Below are 17486 nucleotides of genomic sequence, written 5' to 3'. Positions count from 1 at the left end.
ACTTAGCACAGAGCCTCATGCAGAGCTTTCCAGTGTGGAAGAGATGGCCAACTCTGTGGCAATACTTGCAGACCCACCCATGGCCGCTATATCAGTTTCCACTGCAGCACAACCAGAAGCCACCCAACTTCTGAATGCTGCAGTAGAAGCTCAGATGGAGGTCACGAGCTCCATGCTTGCTGCCCTGCAGGCTCAGACGGCTACCATTGTGGCTGCAAATCCCAGGGCACAAAGGGGCATGTAGGTTCACACAGCAGTTCAGTAATCTGCCCTCCATCAGATTACTAGGATTGCCGAGGTGCCACCCTGAGGGAGTGGCAATGGTACCATGGAGCATGAATCAGCTGTCCACTCTGGATGACTGTTTTTTGCTCCCATCTGTGCTACTCCAGCTTTGCCCTTGCTGTTGCCTGTCAGCCAGCCAGCCCAGACTGCTGCTGCCCATGCTGAGGTGGTGCAGTCCAAAGCCAGAGCTGATCAAGTACATCCTGCACAGCGATCTGCAGTCTTTGCTGGTGAAAGTCAGCAGCCTTCCATCAGCCATGCTGCAGTCACTGGGATAACACTGCGTAGGAGAACTAGGCTAGGCAAGGCAAGGACATCTGTGAGACAGGCCCTAAGGGAATGCACAAGGATGATTAGCACATCTTTGCTAGTATAATTGGATATGTTGTTTGATAAAGCTGTTATGGCAATGTTTTTGTTGTGGCTTTTTTGCACGATTTTAACCAAGAGGATGCTGTGATACATCATCACAGATGGGAAGGTGGGATATTGTGGAGCAATGGTAGTGAAGGAATGCCATCCTAAGGGAATCAACATCTGCGTAGGCTCTAAGGGACAACTTGTCTGAGCAAAGGCATTCCCGATGCCTCTTCCTCTTCCTCCTTCTATGCAGAGCTTCCGCTCTCACAGCCTCTGCTCCATCTTCCTGTTGTGTTGCTGACCCAGAGGCATTGCAACTGCAGCCCAATCCTGTTGCAGTCTTTACATGGACAGGTCACTAAATCTTCTGCCATCTCATGAGGATGCAGCAACATTCCAGGCCAAATCCAGCAACGCACCACAACATCCCCAAAAACACTCCACAGTACTTCCACAAACTTTCCAATAGCTGTGATCCAAAGGACCTCATCAGTAAGTTGGATGGTGGCCCCTTAAAATAGGGGGAGTGGATATGAGTGGATTGTGCATGTGGTTAGTGGACTCACGCGTTTCAGGTTTAAAAATGTGCATCAAATCAGCCGGTACGACTGTTTGACGTCACAATCTAGTCAGTTTGGACACTTCTAGTGCAGACACTAAAAGTAATATTTGAGAAGATGGTTTACTTTTTTAAGCTTAAATTCTTCAAACTTTGAAAGTTATTTCATGGATTTTCACAAAAACAAAGCCTTCTGACAATACCCAGGAAACTGGGTTGAGGTTCAACGCTCATGCACAGTGGACTCTTTGTGGCATTGCTGCCATCAGGAGGCAGCCCACTGCTGCAGAATTCCCACTGGAAGAGCTGACCGACAGTCAAAGAGGTAAATGCATCCTGAAATTCAGCATTCTGATTAGGACTTGGCAGAGGTGGAGGCCTACACAAGGAGGTAAAAACTGGGATCTGGAATAGGTCTACACTGAAAGATCAGTATGGGCTGGAATGGAGGGTGATGAGGCCACTACAAAGTACACTCCCTTTACTAGGGAAGAAAGAGTCTTTACTGTGACTTCTTGGGGTATACAATTCCCATGGTGGCTCTGGGAAGCAGTGGTAAGTGGGGTGGATAGAATAGGAGAAGTCAGGGTATCTCAGTTGGGACAATGAGGCAGGGGTAAACTTCATTGCTCAAATTTTAGATCATTCTCAGCCATGAGCTCACCTGATTTCATGCCCATGATCTTTGAAAGCACTAACAGCAAGCATTCAGTAAAGATCTACTTGTGCTGAATTCCTGAGATTTATGAAATAGGGCCAAACGCACAAACTTTCACGACACAATGAGTTACAGTTCAAAGGCTCTGACTTGCAGTAAATTGTTCAGTTTCCCCAAACGCTTTGTGTACCTGAATCTCACTGCATTCTTCAGTGGTGTATCGCCATAACGATCTATGGCATAAACAGTGGCTCCATGTCTGAGTAGATATTGCACAACCTCTAGATGTCCCTCACAAGCTGCCACATGCAATGGGGTTCGTCCATCATAATCCTCACTGCACAAGTTCCCGCCCTGAAAAGCAGGTTTTTATAATTAAGCATTAGAAAAAAAGTGAATTGCAACTTTGCTCTCCTAAAACCTTTTATATTGTTATTTTAGGTATTACTCTTTAACACAATATTAATTCTAAATAGATAGGAGAATGTTAAATGCACGTTGTGGTGTTGTAACTAGCTCGACTGACCAGAGGTCAAGTTCAACTCCCCATCGTGACATGAATCTGTTGGAATACTGAACTGGCCTCAACATTCCTGAATTGAGTAGAAAAATTAGTCAAAGCTTACATAGTAATTGCAGCACAGAAACAGGCCATTCGGGCCAACTGGTTGGTGATTATGCTCTCCACGAGCTTCCTCCCAACCGACTTCATATAACCCTATCTCCTTTTGATTGCTAACCCAAGATTCCTGCTGGTCAGCGTGCAAGAGTGGATCTCTGGTGAACATAGAGTTCAGCCTGACTGATGCATTCAATGTCTCAATAGCCTGTTGATACTCAATGTATAAGCTCACACACGATGAATGAAGAGTTGGACAATCTGCATTCTACCATGCCTTTGAAAAAGGTGAGAAGAATAGGATGCAAAATAGATAAAAAGTGCTGTCAGTCTGAAATAACAACAGCAAATGCACAAAATATCCTATAGATGAAGTACATGAAGGAGAAAGATTGGTTAACATCTGAGTGTAATTTTTCATCAGAAAGCATCTTTCTCTATCAGATACGGACTCATCTTGAAGATGACATTTTGACATCGGTTTAAAATAAACAAGCCTTATATGGGACCAGAGATCAGAAAAAAACTTTGGCTGGAATTTTATATGCTCCCCCTCCCACAGGAGCAGGCTAGGTGGTGGTGGGGAGGGGATGGAGTGTGTTGGGGGCGGTGTAAAATAGGGTGGGAGGCAGGGGTGCCACGCATGTTGCCTACCTGCCCCCGCTGCTATATTACCTGTGGTGGGAAGGTGGCAGGCAGCCTGCCCACCCTTCACATCCCCCCGCCCAGCAGCATGAGCCGACCCTGCTGAAACACCAACCTCCTGTCCGACACTCTGACCACCCTGCCTCACCAGGGCCGAGCTGATTGTCCCCAGCAAGGCCCCACACACATATACCCATGTTCTCTTTGGATATCACTTGTAGTCTTGTGCGCCTTACAATAGTTCACATAACAAAGGAACAAGTAATATTACAGGGACTTGGTCTAAATAGTACAACCTAGGGATGGTTATGGAGGAACATTCTGGGCGTTAGCAGCTTCTGATAAATTCCTGACTTTAGCTTGGAGAGGGGCTAGGCTATTTAGGTCAGGTAATCACTTAACATATTTTTGTACATTTGGAATTGTGATGATATGATAAACGCAAGATTTTTATACATATCAGCTTAGCTCCCCTAGTGTTGCTCATAAGAAATTGTTTCATAAGGAAGTGGATCCTCAAGTGCATTGCTCACAGTAAGTGAAGTGATATGTTTGGGAGGGAGGTCTTAAATTTCTAAGGATTTGGGAAGGGAAGTGCAAGCAGTCAAAGTTGCTGGAGAGCTTTGTCAATTGTGATCGTAGAGAGTAGTTTGGGAAGACTAATGATGATTTAGAAGTAGTGATACTTGGGGTGGAGGAATGAGTAAAGGAGAGGCAGGATCTAGAAAGTCTTAAAGTTAATGAGTAGTTGGTGAATTGGCATAGTAAGATTTTGGGATGGGTGTCAGGGGCAGAATAGAATACAGATTAGTGGCAGGGCAAGTCAGTATTCGATGAGTAGTTAATATTTGTAGTTATAATGAATACAGCTGTAGTGAGTAAGGTGATGGAGAGGTGTTGGACAGTCAGCACCTAGGGAAAATAAATAGTTGCGAAATGGGCATTGGGAAACAATGCGAGTTCTGGAATAGTGGGTACTGGAGAGTGAGGCAGCAGAACACTTGCTAGCACGTTGCACCTAGATGCATTGACAGTATAGCTGTGATTAATTAGAATGTTTACATTTTTAACTATCAACAGAACCCAGCTGTTGGTAATCAAAATCTTTGGGCAGGATTTTCCCTCAGGGGTCAGAAAACCAATGTCCGGAATGTTTCAGGGTCCTGAAACTGCCTTAGGAGGTGGAAACAGGGTTTGTCGGATGTAGTCACAGCCCATGATTATTGCGGATGCAGGCAGGTTGGGCAGACGCGGGAACTGAGGTGGGACTAAAGTGCGGGACCCCATTTAAACACACCATGACAGCCATTACTGTGGCTGCCAGGGTGTGTTTATATGGGGCCCCGCACTTTAGTCCCACCTCAGCTCCCGCGTCTGCCCAGCCATTACTGTGGCTGCCATGGTGTGTTTAAATGGGGCCCCTCACTTTAGTCCCACCTCAGCTCCTGCGTCTGCCCAGCCATTTGCTGGAGAAAATGGAAGCACCAGGAATCGGGTAAGAGAGGCAGAGAGCTGGCACCCGGGGCAGGGCTGCTCCTTCCTTGCTTCTCCAAAGTAAACCAGAGATCCTCCGAGGCAGTGAGGGAGAGGAGGGAGGTCTTCTTTCTGGCTGCAGAGACAGTGGATGCATTGGTTAGAATCTTCCAAATTTCTAGGTTCTGGCAAGGTCCCAGTAGATTGGAAAATCACAAATGTGAGATTTCTATTCAAGAAAGTTGGCGGGATGGTGGTGACAAAAAGTAGAAAACTATAGGCCAGTTAACCTAACATCTGTCCTTGGGAAATGCTAGAATTCATTATTAAAGAGGTAGTAGCAGGACATCTAGAAAATCACAGTACAATCAGGCAGAGTCAACATGGTTTTATGAAAGGGAAATCATGTTTGACAAATTTATTAAGAGTCATTTGAGGATGTAACAAGCAGAGGTAGAGAGGGACCTGGGTGCTCTTGTATATGAATCACAAAAAGCATGCAGGTACAGCAAGTAATTAGGAAGGAAAATGGAATGTTGGCATTTATTGCAAGGGGGATGGAGTATAAAGGTAGGGAGGTCTCGTTACAACTGTACAGGGCATTGGTGAGACCACACCTAGAGTACTGTGTACAGTTTTGGTCGCCTTATTTAAGGAGGGACATACTTTCATTGGGAGCAGTTCAGAGAAGGATGCACTAGCTGATTCCTGGGATGAAGGGTTTGTCTTATGAGGAAAAGCTGAGCAGGATGGGACGATACTCATTGGAGTCAGGAAGAATGAGAGGTGATCTTATTGAAACATATAAGATTCTAAGGGTGCTTGACAGGGTAAATGCTGAGATGATGTTTCTCCTCAGGCAATCTAGAACTAGGAGGCACAGGTTCAAATTACAGGTCTCCTATTTAAGATGGAGGAGGAATTTCTTCTTTCAGAGGGAAGTTAATCTTTGGAATTCTCTTCCCCAGTGAGCAATGGATGCTGGGTCATTGAATATATTCAAGGCTGAGTTAGACAGATTTTTGATTGGCAAGGGAGTCCAGGTTTATGGGGGGGAGGCAGGACAGTGGAGGGAAGGCCACAATCAGATCAGCCATAATCTTATTGAATGGCGGAGCAGGCTCGAGGGGCCAAATGGCCTACTCCTGCTCTTATTTCTTATCTTCTGGGGCCTCCTCCATTGCTGCTGGTCCTGACTGGCTGCAGTTTCAGCAGTGGCCACCACTCCCGGGACTGAAGAGCTGCCGGCCCATTGACTGGCTGGAAGCTCCTGCAGGCAGCCTCTTGGAGGCTTCCTGTCCCAGAAGGGTGGAAGGCACGACTGCAGACAACTAAGGGCCTGAGCCTCGCAAAATAGCAATGTGGCTTCCAGGCCTGTGAAGGCGGGCTTGCTCCTGGCTTTCCAGGCAGTGGGCATGGCCACCGCCTCCACGTAAAATTCCAGTCATTATTCGAAGAAAATAGCGCAAATATTGAACAGACTCCCAACAAAATCAGATATGTGTTGTTTGACTCCTTTAAGAGCTGGATAAATACCTAGCTGAGAGCAGGACTGGACATTAAAGGGATGGGTTTTGTCTAAATTAATCACAAACTCCATGTTGGACATTAATCCATTGCTGCTGGGGCTGGGGGCAAGTATTGGCTTGGGAGCAACAGACAAGGGTTAAATAATGAGGATGTGACAATAAATACATATTTAGCAATTCCCTGGATTACCTTCAAAGATGAGGACGTGTTTATGAAGAATTTTCCTTCAGGGAACTAAGGTGCGATAAAGTAATGAGTAAGCAGACTATAAATGGTTTGTGTAAGAAGCAGTTTTGATGCATCAAATGGACTTTCCTTGTTCGTGGTTTCCTCAAGTCTTGGATGAGCCACAATTAGCCAAACATTGGAAAGATTGAAGTCATCAACGTCAGTCCCGGCCATAACGTCCAGTGTCTCAGGCTGAACCAGACAGTTTGCAAACTCAGTGCCGGACTGAACCCCACTACAAGCTTTTGATCCCATGTTCACTCCCTCACAAATACAGATTACTTCTCTCTCCACTCTTCAGGGTGCTGACTCACACCAAGATACAGTTCCAACGGCATTCTGTGGTACCTCACTCACTCCGCCACCCTTTATGTGTGAGCCTAGACCTCGAGTATCAACAGGCTGCTCAACAGTAGCAAACTGATCATATCTTCATCCAACATCTACAAGCATACACTTCCTCGCAGAGGTTGTTGAACAGCAATCAGGAGTGGGAACACAGTCTGGTTTTCTTTTATTCCTCAACTCAGGGATGCTAAAACTAATTCTTTTAGCTAGAATTAGAACATCCATCTAAGACCAAAGGTAATGGATTGTTTAATATATATTTTTGTTCACTTGTTATTTGGTCTTTTTGACTTATCACGACCTTTTTGTTAAATTGAAGGCTTGTGTCAATGTTACCCACATCACTCCCTAAGTGTGCCTCAGAACAGAATTCCAAGAGTGTTCATATGAATATATATGGCACACAGTTCCTGTACATATTAATCTCACATTCTATGGCACCTTTTTAGACAAAAACCTGTATGGCAACATGCCACAGTGGAAAAGCCCTATGTAAAAATGTGATTAGGGCTACTGCTCATACAGAAGATAAACTAATTGGGCCAAATGACCAATTTCTGTTGTGTGATTTCTACGTAAATAGTTTTGAGTCTTGTAGTTGTTAGTTGATGAAGCCAGCTTAAACTACAAAATGTGCTGGAAAATTCAGGAACTACAAAGCCACCTAATAAGATCTTTTTTGCCATAGAACAAACACAAAGTGCTGGAAACACTCAGCGGGTCAGACAGCATCAGGGGGAGAAAACAGAGGTGTTAACGTTTCAGGTTTGGACCCTTCATCAAAACAATTTTCACAAAGGATCCAAGCTGGAATTGTTATCTCCTGTTTTCTTCCCATATGCTGTCTGATCTGCCGAGTGGTTCCAGCACTTTGTGTTTTGTTTCAGATTTTTCTGGTTTTGTTGTTTTTGTTTTCCTTTCTTTACCATATCCAGTATAGCTTCCAATGCGTTGATATCACCGGCTTTTGCAGCCGCACAAGCCAATGAAGGAGTTAGAGCATCTCGGATAGCCTCCAGTTCCTGTTGTTTTAAAAGAGAACAGAAGCTTGTTCCATATAAAATCATTCAATATTCTTTGATTAAAACAAATTTCAAACATTAAATACCCTTTTACATAAAGCAGCAAAACATATTAGTTTAGAGATACAGCACTGAAACAGGCCCTTCGGCCCACCGAGTCTGTGCCGACCATCAACCACCCATTTATATTAATCCTACACTAATCCCATATTCCTACCACATCCCCACCAGTCCCTATATATTTCCCTACCACCTACCTATACTAGGGGCAATTTGTAATGGCCAATTAACCTATCAACCTGCAAGTCTTTGGCGTGTGGGAGGAAACCGGAGCACCCGGAGGAAACCCACGCAGACACAGGGAGAACTTGCAAACTCCGCACAGGCAGTACCCAGAATCGAACCCGGGTCCCTGGAGCTGTGAGGCTGCGGTGCTAACCACTGCGCCACTGTGCCGCCCTATTGGTATTGGTATTCACACACTTATAAGTTTCTGATCTGATCATTTTGGCACAAAAGCAGTGCAATCTTTAAAGGGGTAAAAAAAAATTTATCAGAATGTCAAATAACAGGTTCAGTTTTATAACTAAGGTAATTTACAGCATCTGGACCATAAAGTTTACCTCTTTGCAGCTGACACTGAGAGACCTGGCAATGGCTTGAATAAATCGACTGTCTCGAAGAGAGATCTTTGCCTCCCTAAGTGTTGCACTCATTTCACCTCTCAGGTTTTCAGATAGCATCTGGGGGAAAGCAAAACAAACATCATTAGTCCAACGTTGCAAAATCTCACTGCAAGAACACTCAATTTTTTCCAACATTCATTTAACTGGTGATCAACACAATTAAGTTACATTTTATCAACAGCAATAAAATATGGTTAAGATTCCCAGTCAGTAACATTTAAAACAGGATAAAAATATTGGACCAAAATTTGCTGAAAAAATAACCGCATGTGAACGATGAACGCTGTTATTAATGTGAAAATCACCCAGCAACTTACAGCGAGGAAGAAATATCGCCACAAGCTGCTGGACAATTTCCGCCACTCTTCAGTTAGCTTTGTGAAAACAGCACCTCGCCCTTAACCTACCCGTGAATTTCATGAAGTTGCTGCATTTGCCCATTAAACTCGCCACAGATAGGCAAGTCTAATCATTAATAGTGTAAGTACCCTTTTAATGACATGATAATTGTTAATGACTTGAAAACATTGTGAACTGTGAGGAGGATAGTGCAGAACTTCAAAAGGACATAGACAGGTTGGTGGAATGGGCAGACAAGTGGCAGATGAAATTTAATACAGTGAAGTGTGAAGTGATTTATTTTGTTCGGAAGAACGCAGAGACACAATATAAAATAAAGGGTACAATTCTAAAGGAGGTGCAGGAGCAGAGGGACCTGGCTATATACATGCATAAATCATTGAAGGTGGCAGGACAGGTTGAGAGAGTGGCTAATAAAGCATACAGCATCCTGGGCTTTATTAGTAAGGGCATTGAGTACAAATGCAAGGAAGCTATGATAAACTTATACAGAACACTGGTTCAACCGCAACTGGAGTATTGTGTCCAGTTCTAGGCACCACACTGTAGGAAGAATGTGAAGGCATTGGAGAGAGTGCAGAAAAGATTCACAGGAATGGTTCGAGGAACTTCAGGTATGTGGATAGACAGAAGTTGTTGGGACTGTTTTCTTTGAAGAGAAAATTGAGAAATTTGATAGAGGTATTCAAAATCATGAGGGGTCTGGACAGGGTAGATAGAGAGAAACTGTTCCCATTGGTGGAGGGATCGAGGACAAAAGGGCATAGATTTAAAGTAATTGTCAAAAGAAGCAACAGCGACATGAGGAAAATATTTTATCACGCAAAGAGTGGTTAGAAGCTGGAATGGCGTGCCTGAGAGTGTGGTGGAGGCAGGTTCAATCGAGGCATTCAACAGGGAATTGAATTGTTATCTGAAAAGGAAGAATGTGCAGGGAGGAAGCTGGGAGGTGGCATTAGGCAAACCACTCTTTCGGAGAGAGCTGGCGCAGACACGATGGGGCGAGCAGCCTCCTTCTGTGCTGTAACGATTCTATGATTGCCAAACAACCTTTCTGGCCCAGAAATTCAACAATTAGAAGTATTGAGTCTTGCTTCCTTCGGTAGTGAATAGTTGTTGAGGATTTTAAATTTTTAAATCTTTGTTCTTTCTTTTCCTTTATGTCTCCTTTTTCTCTCTCAATCCAATCTGAATTCCAGACACCCACCACCCTCTGGGTGTAAAAGTTTCTCCCCATGCCCCCTCTAATCCTTCCACCAATCACTTTAAATCTGTGTCCCTTGGTAATTGACCTCCCCGCCAGGAGAAACAGGTCCTTTTTGTCTACTCTATCTAGGCCCCTCATAGTTTTGTACACCTCAATCAAGTCACCCCTCAGCCTCCTCAATTCCAGGGAAAACAACCCCAGCCTATCCAATCTTTCCTTATTGCTGCAACCCTCAATCCCTGGCAACGTTCTTGTAAATCTCCTCTTGACTCTCTCCAGAGCAATTTTGTCCTTTCTGTAATGTGGTGACCAGAACTGCACGCAATACTCCAATATGTGAATAGAAGATGGTTTATGCTGAAATAAAGCTAACTGTATTTGCCATATCTTCAGCACCTGTGGAAGAGTCTGTCACTCGAGAATTGGCCTTTATAGCCACTCCAGGTGCTGCTTCACAAACCACTGACCACCTCCAGGCGCTTACCCATTGTCTCTCGAGACAAGGAGGCCAAAGAAGAAGAAGATATGCCATACCAGAAATCAAGATTATTCACTAAATCTACAGAGACATATATATTACTATACTTGCATATTGTTGCTTATCCATAAATAAATATATTACTGGTTTAAATTTCCTGTAAATTTGCACTGAATCAAGAGCCTAATGGCTCTTTTTGGCACAGTGCCCAAATTTCCTCAATTTGTTACCCCGATTTCACAAAATCAACACCAAAATTCTCTGCCCTTAATTGAAACAGCCCCACCCCAAAATTGCAGCTCACACAAATTTCCTGGCATAAGAGGATCCACATTCATATTTCTGGTGCTTTAAGGCATTTTCTTTTTTAAAGTGATTCCTTTAATATCACCTCAATGAGACTTGCAATATATTTTCTGTCTCTTCGAATACACCTTTATAGCATCAGAAGGATTTACATTAAAAATGGAAAAACTTTCACAAGGACATTTATTTGAGTTATTTGACCCAGCAGAGATGGTGGCACAGTGGTATACAGTAGGGAGGGAGTTGCCCTGGGAGTCCTCAACATCGACTCCGGACCCTATGAAGTCTCATGGCATCAGGTCAAATATGGGCAAGGTAACCTCCTACTGATTACCACCAACCGCTCTCTCTCAGCTGATGACTCAGTACTCCTCCATGTTGAACACCACTTGGAGGAAGCACTGAGGGTGGCAAGGGCACAAAATGTACTCTGGGTGGAGGACTTCAATGTCCATCACCAAGAGTGGCTCGGTAGCACCACTACTGACCGAGCTGGCCGAGTCCCAAAGGACATGGCTGCTAGACTGGGTCTGCGGCAAATGGTGGGGGAACCAACACGAGGGAAGAACATACTTGACCTCGTCCTCACCAATCTGCCTGCTGCAGATGCATCTGTCCATGACAGTATTGGTAGGAGTGACCACCGCACAGTCCTTGTGGAGAAGAAGTCCCGCCTTCACATTGAGGATACCATCCATCGTGTTGTGTGGCACTATCACCGTGCCAAATGGGATAGATTTCGAACAGATCTAGCAATGCAAAACTGGGCATCCATGAGGCGCTGTGGGCCATCAGCAGCAGCAGAATTGTACTCAACCACAAACTGTAACCTCATGGCCCGGCATATCCTCCACTCTACCATTACTATCAAGCCAGGAGACCAACCCTGGTTCAATGAAGAGTGCAGGAGGACATGCCAGGAGCAGCACCAGGCATATCTCAAATGAGGTGTCAACCTGGTGAAGCTACAACCCAGGACTACTTGTATGCCAAACTGCGTAAGCAGCATGCGATAGACAGAGCTAAGCGATCCCATAACCAACGGATCAGATCTAAGCTCTGCAGTCCTGCCACATCCAGCCGTGAATGGTGGTGGACAATTAAACAACTAAATGGAGGAGGTGGCTCCACAAATATCCCCATCCTCAATGATGGGGGAGCCCAGCACATCAGTGCGAAAGATAAGGCTGAAGCATTTGCAACAATCTTCAGCCAGAAGTGCCGAGTTGATGATCCATCTCGGCCTCCTCCTGAAGTCCCCAGCATCACAGATGCCAGACTTCAGCCAACTCTATACACTCCGCATGATATCAAGCAATGACTGAAGGCACTGGATACTGCAAAAGCCATGGGCCCTGACAATATTCTGGTAATAGTACTGAAGACCTGTGCTCCAGAACATGCCACGCCCCTAGCCAAGCTGTTCCAGTACAGCTACAACACTGGCATCTACCCTGCAATGTGGAAAATTGCCCAGGTATGTCTTGTACACTAAAAGCAGGACAAGTCCAACCCGGCCAACTACCGCCCCATCAGCCTACTCTCAATCATTAGTAAAGTGATGGAAGGTGTCATCAACAGTGCCATCGAGCTGCACTTGCTGAACAATAACCTGCTCAGTGACGCTCAGTTTGGGTTCCGCCAGTGCCACTCAGCTCCTGACCTCATTACAGCCTTGGTTCAAACATGGACAAAAGAGCTGAACTCAAGAGGTGAGGTGAGAGTGACTGCCCTTGACATCAAGGCAGCATTTGACAGAGTATGGCATCAAGGAACCCTAGCAAAACTGAGGTCAATGGGAATCAGGGGGAAAACCCTCCGCTGGCTGGAGTCATACCTAGCACAAAGGAAGATGGTTGTGGTTGTTGGAGGTCAATCATCTGAGCTCCAGGACATCACTGCAGGAGTTCCTCAGGGTAGTGTCCTGGGCCCAACCATCTTCAGCTGCTTCATCAATAACCTTCCTTCAATCATAAGGTCAGAAGTGGGGATGTTCGCCGATGATTGCACAATGTTCCGCACCATTTTTGACTCCTCAGATACTGAAGTAGTCCGTGTAGAAATGCAGCAAGACCTGGACAATATCCAGGCTTGGGCTGAGAAGTGGCAAGTAACATTCGCGCCACACAAGTGCCAGGCAATGACCGTCTCCAACAAGAGAGAAACTAACCATCTCCCCTTGACATTCAACGGCATTACCATCGCTGAATCCCCCACTATCAACATCCTAGGGGTTACCATTGACCAGAAACTGAACTGGAGTAGCCATATAAATACTGTGGCTACAAGAGCAGGTCAGAGGCTAGGAATCCCGAGGCGAGTAACTCACCTCCTGACTCCCCAAAGCCTGTCCACCATCTACAAGGCACAAGTCAGGGGTGTGATGGAATACTCTCTACTTGCCTAGATGGGTGCAGCTCCAACAACACTCAAGAAGCTCGACACCATCCAGGACAAAGCAGCCCGCTTGATTGGCACCCCATCTACAAACATTCACGCCCTCCACTACCGACGCACAGTGGCAGCAGTGTGTACCATCTACAAGATGCACTGCAGCAATGCACCAAGGCTCCTTAGACAGCACCTTCCAAACCCACGACCTCTACCAATTAGAAGGACAAGAGCAGCACATAAATGGGAACACCACCACCTGCAAGTTCCCCTCCAAGTCACACACCATCCTGACTTGGAACTATATCACCGTTCCTTCACAGTCGCTGGGTCAAAATCCTGGAACTCCCTTCCTAACAGCACTGTGGGTATACCTACGCCACATGGACTGCAGCAGTTCAAGAAGGCAGCTCACCACCACCTTCTCAAGGGCAATTAGGGATGGGCAATAAATGCTGGCCTGGCCAGCGACACCCACATCCCATGAATGGATTAAAAAAAAAAGTTGTGCCTAATGTACACAAATGATGATTTGATGGCTTTCGACTTAAAAGGACTTAAAGAAGCAACAAGATTTAAGTTCTGTGCCCCTTTTCCTTGTGTCCTGATTGTTTATGTCATTCTCCACTGATTTTGCACTTCTTTTTTTTTAACATTCCCATGTGTGCTAATGAGTTCAGCATAACCTGCCAAGAGACTATTGGTGAAAATTCTGACATAACTTGCTGCTTACACCATTTTAAGAATTTCAGGGCCACTATCTGATTCTAAAGAAAAGCTCTGCTCCTCACACAAATCTGTTGTCCATGCGACAGAAACATACAACGTACAGTGCTGTGTAAAATTAAGTATAACCATGTCCCATGATACAGCATATGCCAGGTTCCTATCTTGTTAAACTGTTGTCAATAATAGACTACAGGCTTGAATTTTAGGCCCTGCCAGGACGGGAACTGGATGCAGGCAGGTGTTCAAAATAGCACTGCCGGCCTATGTGCCGGTTCGCTGGCTCCATCCTTCCCCCAGGGCCATTTTTGTGGAGGCAGGATGAGGGGGTAGCAGGGCTATCCGCCTGCACATGGTGGGCGGCCGATTCAACTTGGTAACAGCCACTTAGGGTCAATAAAAGGAAGCCAACTGGGCTTTCCCAGTCGACCTCCAGGTCTCCGCAGGCAGTGCTGTCCAGTTTAACTGCTTGGAGACAGCCTCCCGGCAACAGACCAGTGGCGGGGGGAGGCCAGAATTCCATCAGGCCCAGAGGCCCTCTCTGCCTGCCTGTGTGCTGCTGCAGCCGCAAATGCCTTGCAGAGGGATTCCCAAGCCCTCCCACCCCACTGGCTGCAAAAGCCATTTTTTGCTTTGCCTTTAAAAAAGTTGGAGGCTGCCTCCATATTGAAGCACCTTCTGTCTTACTTACCTTCCATTTCAGCCTGCTGCTCCTTTCAACTGCATGCCCTCTGACTGGCCCTCCAGCTTCAAGAGTCTGCTTGCTGTCCTTAAATGGACAGCGAGCCCACCCTCTGACAATTAATTGATTGCCCTGGGGACAATCACAACGAGTGACTATTTCCTGAACAATGCAGGCTTCTGACCTACATTTCAGCCCGACAGTGCGAAAGTCCTGCCCTACATGTTTCATCGCAGGGATCGAAGAGAAAAAGATATCCACCCATGAGATATTGGATGCCTTTGCAGTGAATAGCTCAGGAAAAATACGGCACAGATCCTTTGAGGAAAATGCCTGCTCATCCTGTTCAGTGCTCAATGAAGTTAAAAAGTAAGCTTTTGGAAAACATTTGTGTGCGCAGCACCAGAACATTATTTTGTGACTGCAACACATTACCTTACTCTTCTCCACTATTGTCAGTTCAGTCTTGCCCAGCACATAGGACAATTTGGCCAAAGCTGCTTCAGGTGTCATATCGCATCCAGGAATGAGACCTACATCAGTGAGAGCCTAAAATCAAAAGTTCACAGGTCTTGAAACAAATTCAGCTGGATTAAGTGAAACTTATACCATGATGAAATTAGTTTGAAAAAGTGTGGAATATAGACCTGTAAGTATAATTCCTTGGAATTAATGCTGGATTTAATGGTCAATGGGAATCAAAGTTATTACAAATACTACACAAGTTCCACAGAGCTACTGAACTTAGGATAATTTTGGAACCATTTCTCCACTATATCCTGTCCTTTAATCAGCTGCAGTGAGAGTTTCAGTGGTGTGCTTTGCACATCTGTCATCAAAGCACTGTCAAAATAGGAACACGGAAATGCACTCTGCTTAGCCCAGCCACCTTTTAAATGGCTGTGCCGACAGAGCAGTGGAAGCATTCTTTAACTGGTAATAGTTCTACTATTTTTATTAATTGGCAGATTGTTGAAAACAAAAATCACATTATTAGCAGTTCTATGATCAACAATTTTGATTCAAACACTTAGGGTTGATGTTAATACCCTTCATCAAGCATAAATAGGTCACTTGTGGCCCAAAAATGGAGTCGCTTATTGTCTTGTTTACACCAATGCTTTTGCCTCCACCATCTTGACGAGGGTCTTTAGAAGGGTGGTCATAGTACATGCCTGTTTCAGGTGATTGTTCACCTGTAATATGCAATTTGGGGTACACAAAGCCCCTATTACAATTTCATGGTACAAGTGTAAATGATGTACTTTTGAAGTGTATTCACTGCTGGAAAGTAGGAAATGTGGCAGGCAATTTGCACACAGCAAAAAGCAATGTGATAATGACCAAACAATCTGCTTTTGTGCTGTTGACTGAGGGATAAGTATCAGCCAAGACACATGGGATAACTCCCCTTCTCTTCTTTGATCCTTTATGTCCACCTGAGAGGGCAGACAGGGCCTCCGGTTAACATCTCATCCGAAAGACGGACCTTCCGACAGTACAGTACTCTGAGCCTTGATTTTTGCGTTCAAGCCCTGGAGTGAGATTTGAACCCACAACCTTCTCACTCAGCGGTAAGAGTGAAAGCCACTGAGCGATGGGTCCCCCACCACTGCTGGGTGCTGCAGTTGCACCTTTCTATTCTCAGACAGACATGACAGAGGATCTACCTCCAGTATGGTGATAACCCCAGTGCTGGAAAACCAGTTAGGTCAGGGATAGCATCTCAGAGAAAGACAGAATTGCCCGCCTCACTCCCTCTGATACCACGGCCCAGAGAAAAGCCCAGGTCATAACGTTGTTACTTAAAGAACCAGGTTGCAGAATTATCCATCCTTTATCTAATTAATCTGAAAATCATTTTCTAATTCAATCAATCTTTTGGGGAGCAAATAATATTCATTGATTGATTGGAAAGATTATTTGCTCCTGTGCTGCTCATCCAATGATGATCTGCTCATTAAAATTAAAAAATGGAAAATCCTGAGCTGGAGAGTGCAGCAATAGGAAATCCTTGCCATGATCTTGAAGTAAATCACTTACTAACCTTTCCTGTTGCATAATATTGACTAACGGAGCCTCTCAAACACTGAGTGCAGTTTATTATCAACAGTCCACGTTCAATGGCTTTCTGAAACTCCTCCAATATATCTCGACGATTATTTGGAGCATTACCCGTTCCATATGTCTCCAGCACAATTCCTTCCATTGGTGCTTGCAGAAATGCTTTTACCTGGAAAGAGGATGCAGCCATTAATGCAAAGTGCACATAAACCTCAAACTACAGCTGCTGTGTTATGTCTTGGAGCAACACTGAACTAGAATGCATCAAAATAATTTTAAAATCCAAATAAAGTTTTTACTTTTAACCACTAAGTGAATCCATTGAAAGCAAAATTAGATTATTTTAAATGTACACTATCAAAAAGGCAGCAGGTTCATGTCGTAAAAGGTCAGAGATTGGGAACTTTGTGGTGAATAACTCACTGCCTGACTCCCCAATGCCTGTCCACCATCTACAAGGCACAAGTCAGGAATGTGATGGAATACTCTGCACTTGCCTGGATGGGTGCAGCTCCAACAACACTCAAGAAGCTCGACACCATCCAAGACAAAGGCTGCTTGATCTGCACCGCATCCATCACCTTAAACATTCACTCCCTTCCCTACCAGCCGACAGTGGCAGCAGTATGTACCATTTACAAGACACACTGCAGCAACTTGCCAAGGCTCCTTTTCCAGCATCCTCCAAACCTGCGACCTCTACCACCTAGAAGAACAAGAGCAGCAGATGCATGGGAACACCACCACCTGCAAGTTCCCCTCCAAGTCACACACCATCCTGACTTGGAAATATATTGCTGGTCTTTCACTGTCAGTGGGTCAAAACCCTGGAACCCCCTCGCTAATAGCACTGTGGGCG

General features: G+C 45.1%; 1 protein-coding gene across 3 annotated transcripts in view; it reads right to left on the bottom strand.

Annotated features, from left to right (window-relative positions):
• The window catches only part of aspg (asparaginase homolog (S. cerevisiae)), a 100608-nt gene that overhangs the window by 27767 nt on the left and 55355 nt on the right, over nt 1-17486 (bottom strand). For all 3 annotated transcript variants that reach the window (XM_068039019.1, XM_068039020.1, XM_068039021.1), the window contains exons 8-12: nt 16611-16796; nt 14999-15112; nt 8351-8470; nt 7632-7727; nt 2053-2216 (exon numbers count right to left, since the gene is read on the bottom strand). In XM_068039019.1, coding sequence (XP_067895120.1) covers nt 2053-2216; nt 7632-7727; nt 8351-8470; nt 14999-15112; nt 16611-16796 — 680 coding nt within the window. The remainder of the gene's footprint in view (nt 1-2052; nt 2217-7631; nt 7728-8350; nt 8471-14998; nt 15113-16610; nt 16797-17486) is intronic.

This window comes from Heterodontus francisci, chromosome 9 (assembly GCF_036365525.1).
Source record: "Heterodontus francisci isolate sHetFra1 chromosome 9, sHetFra1.hap1, whole genome shotgun sequence".
In the NCBI taxonomy this organism is placed as follows: domain Eukaryota; kingdom Metazoa; phylum Chordata; class Chondrichthyes; order Heterodontiformes; family Heterodontidae; genus Heterodontus; species Heterodontus francisci.
The sequence above is the reverse complement of the archived record's forward strand: the minus strand, read 5'-3'. Positions and strand labels throughout refer to the sequence as shown.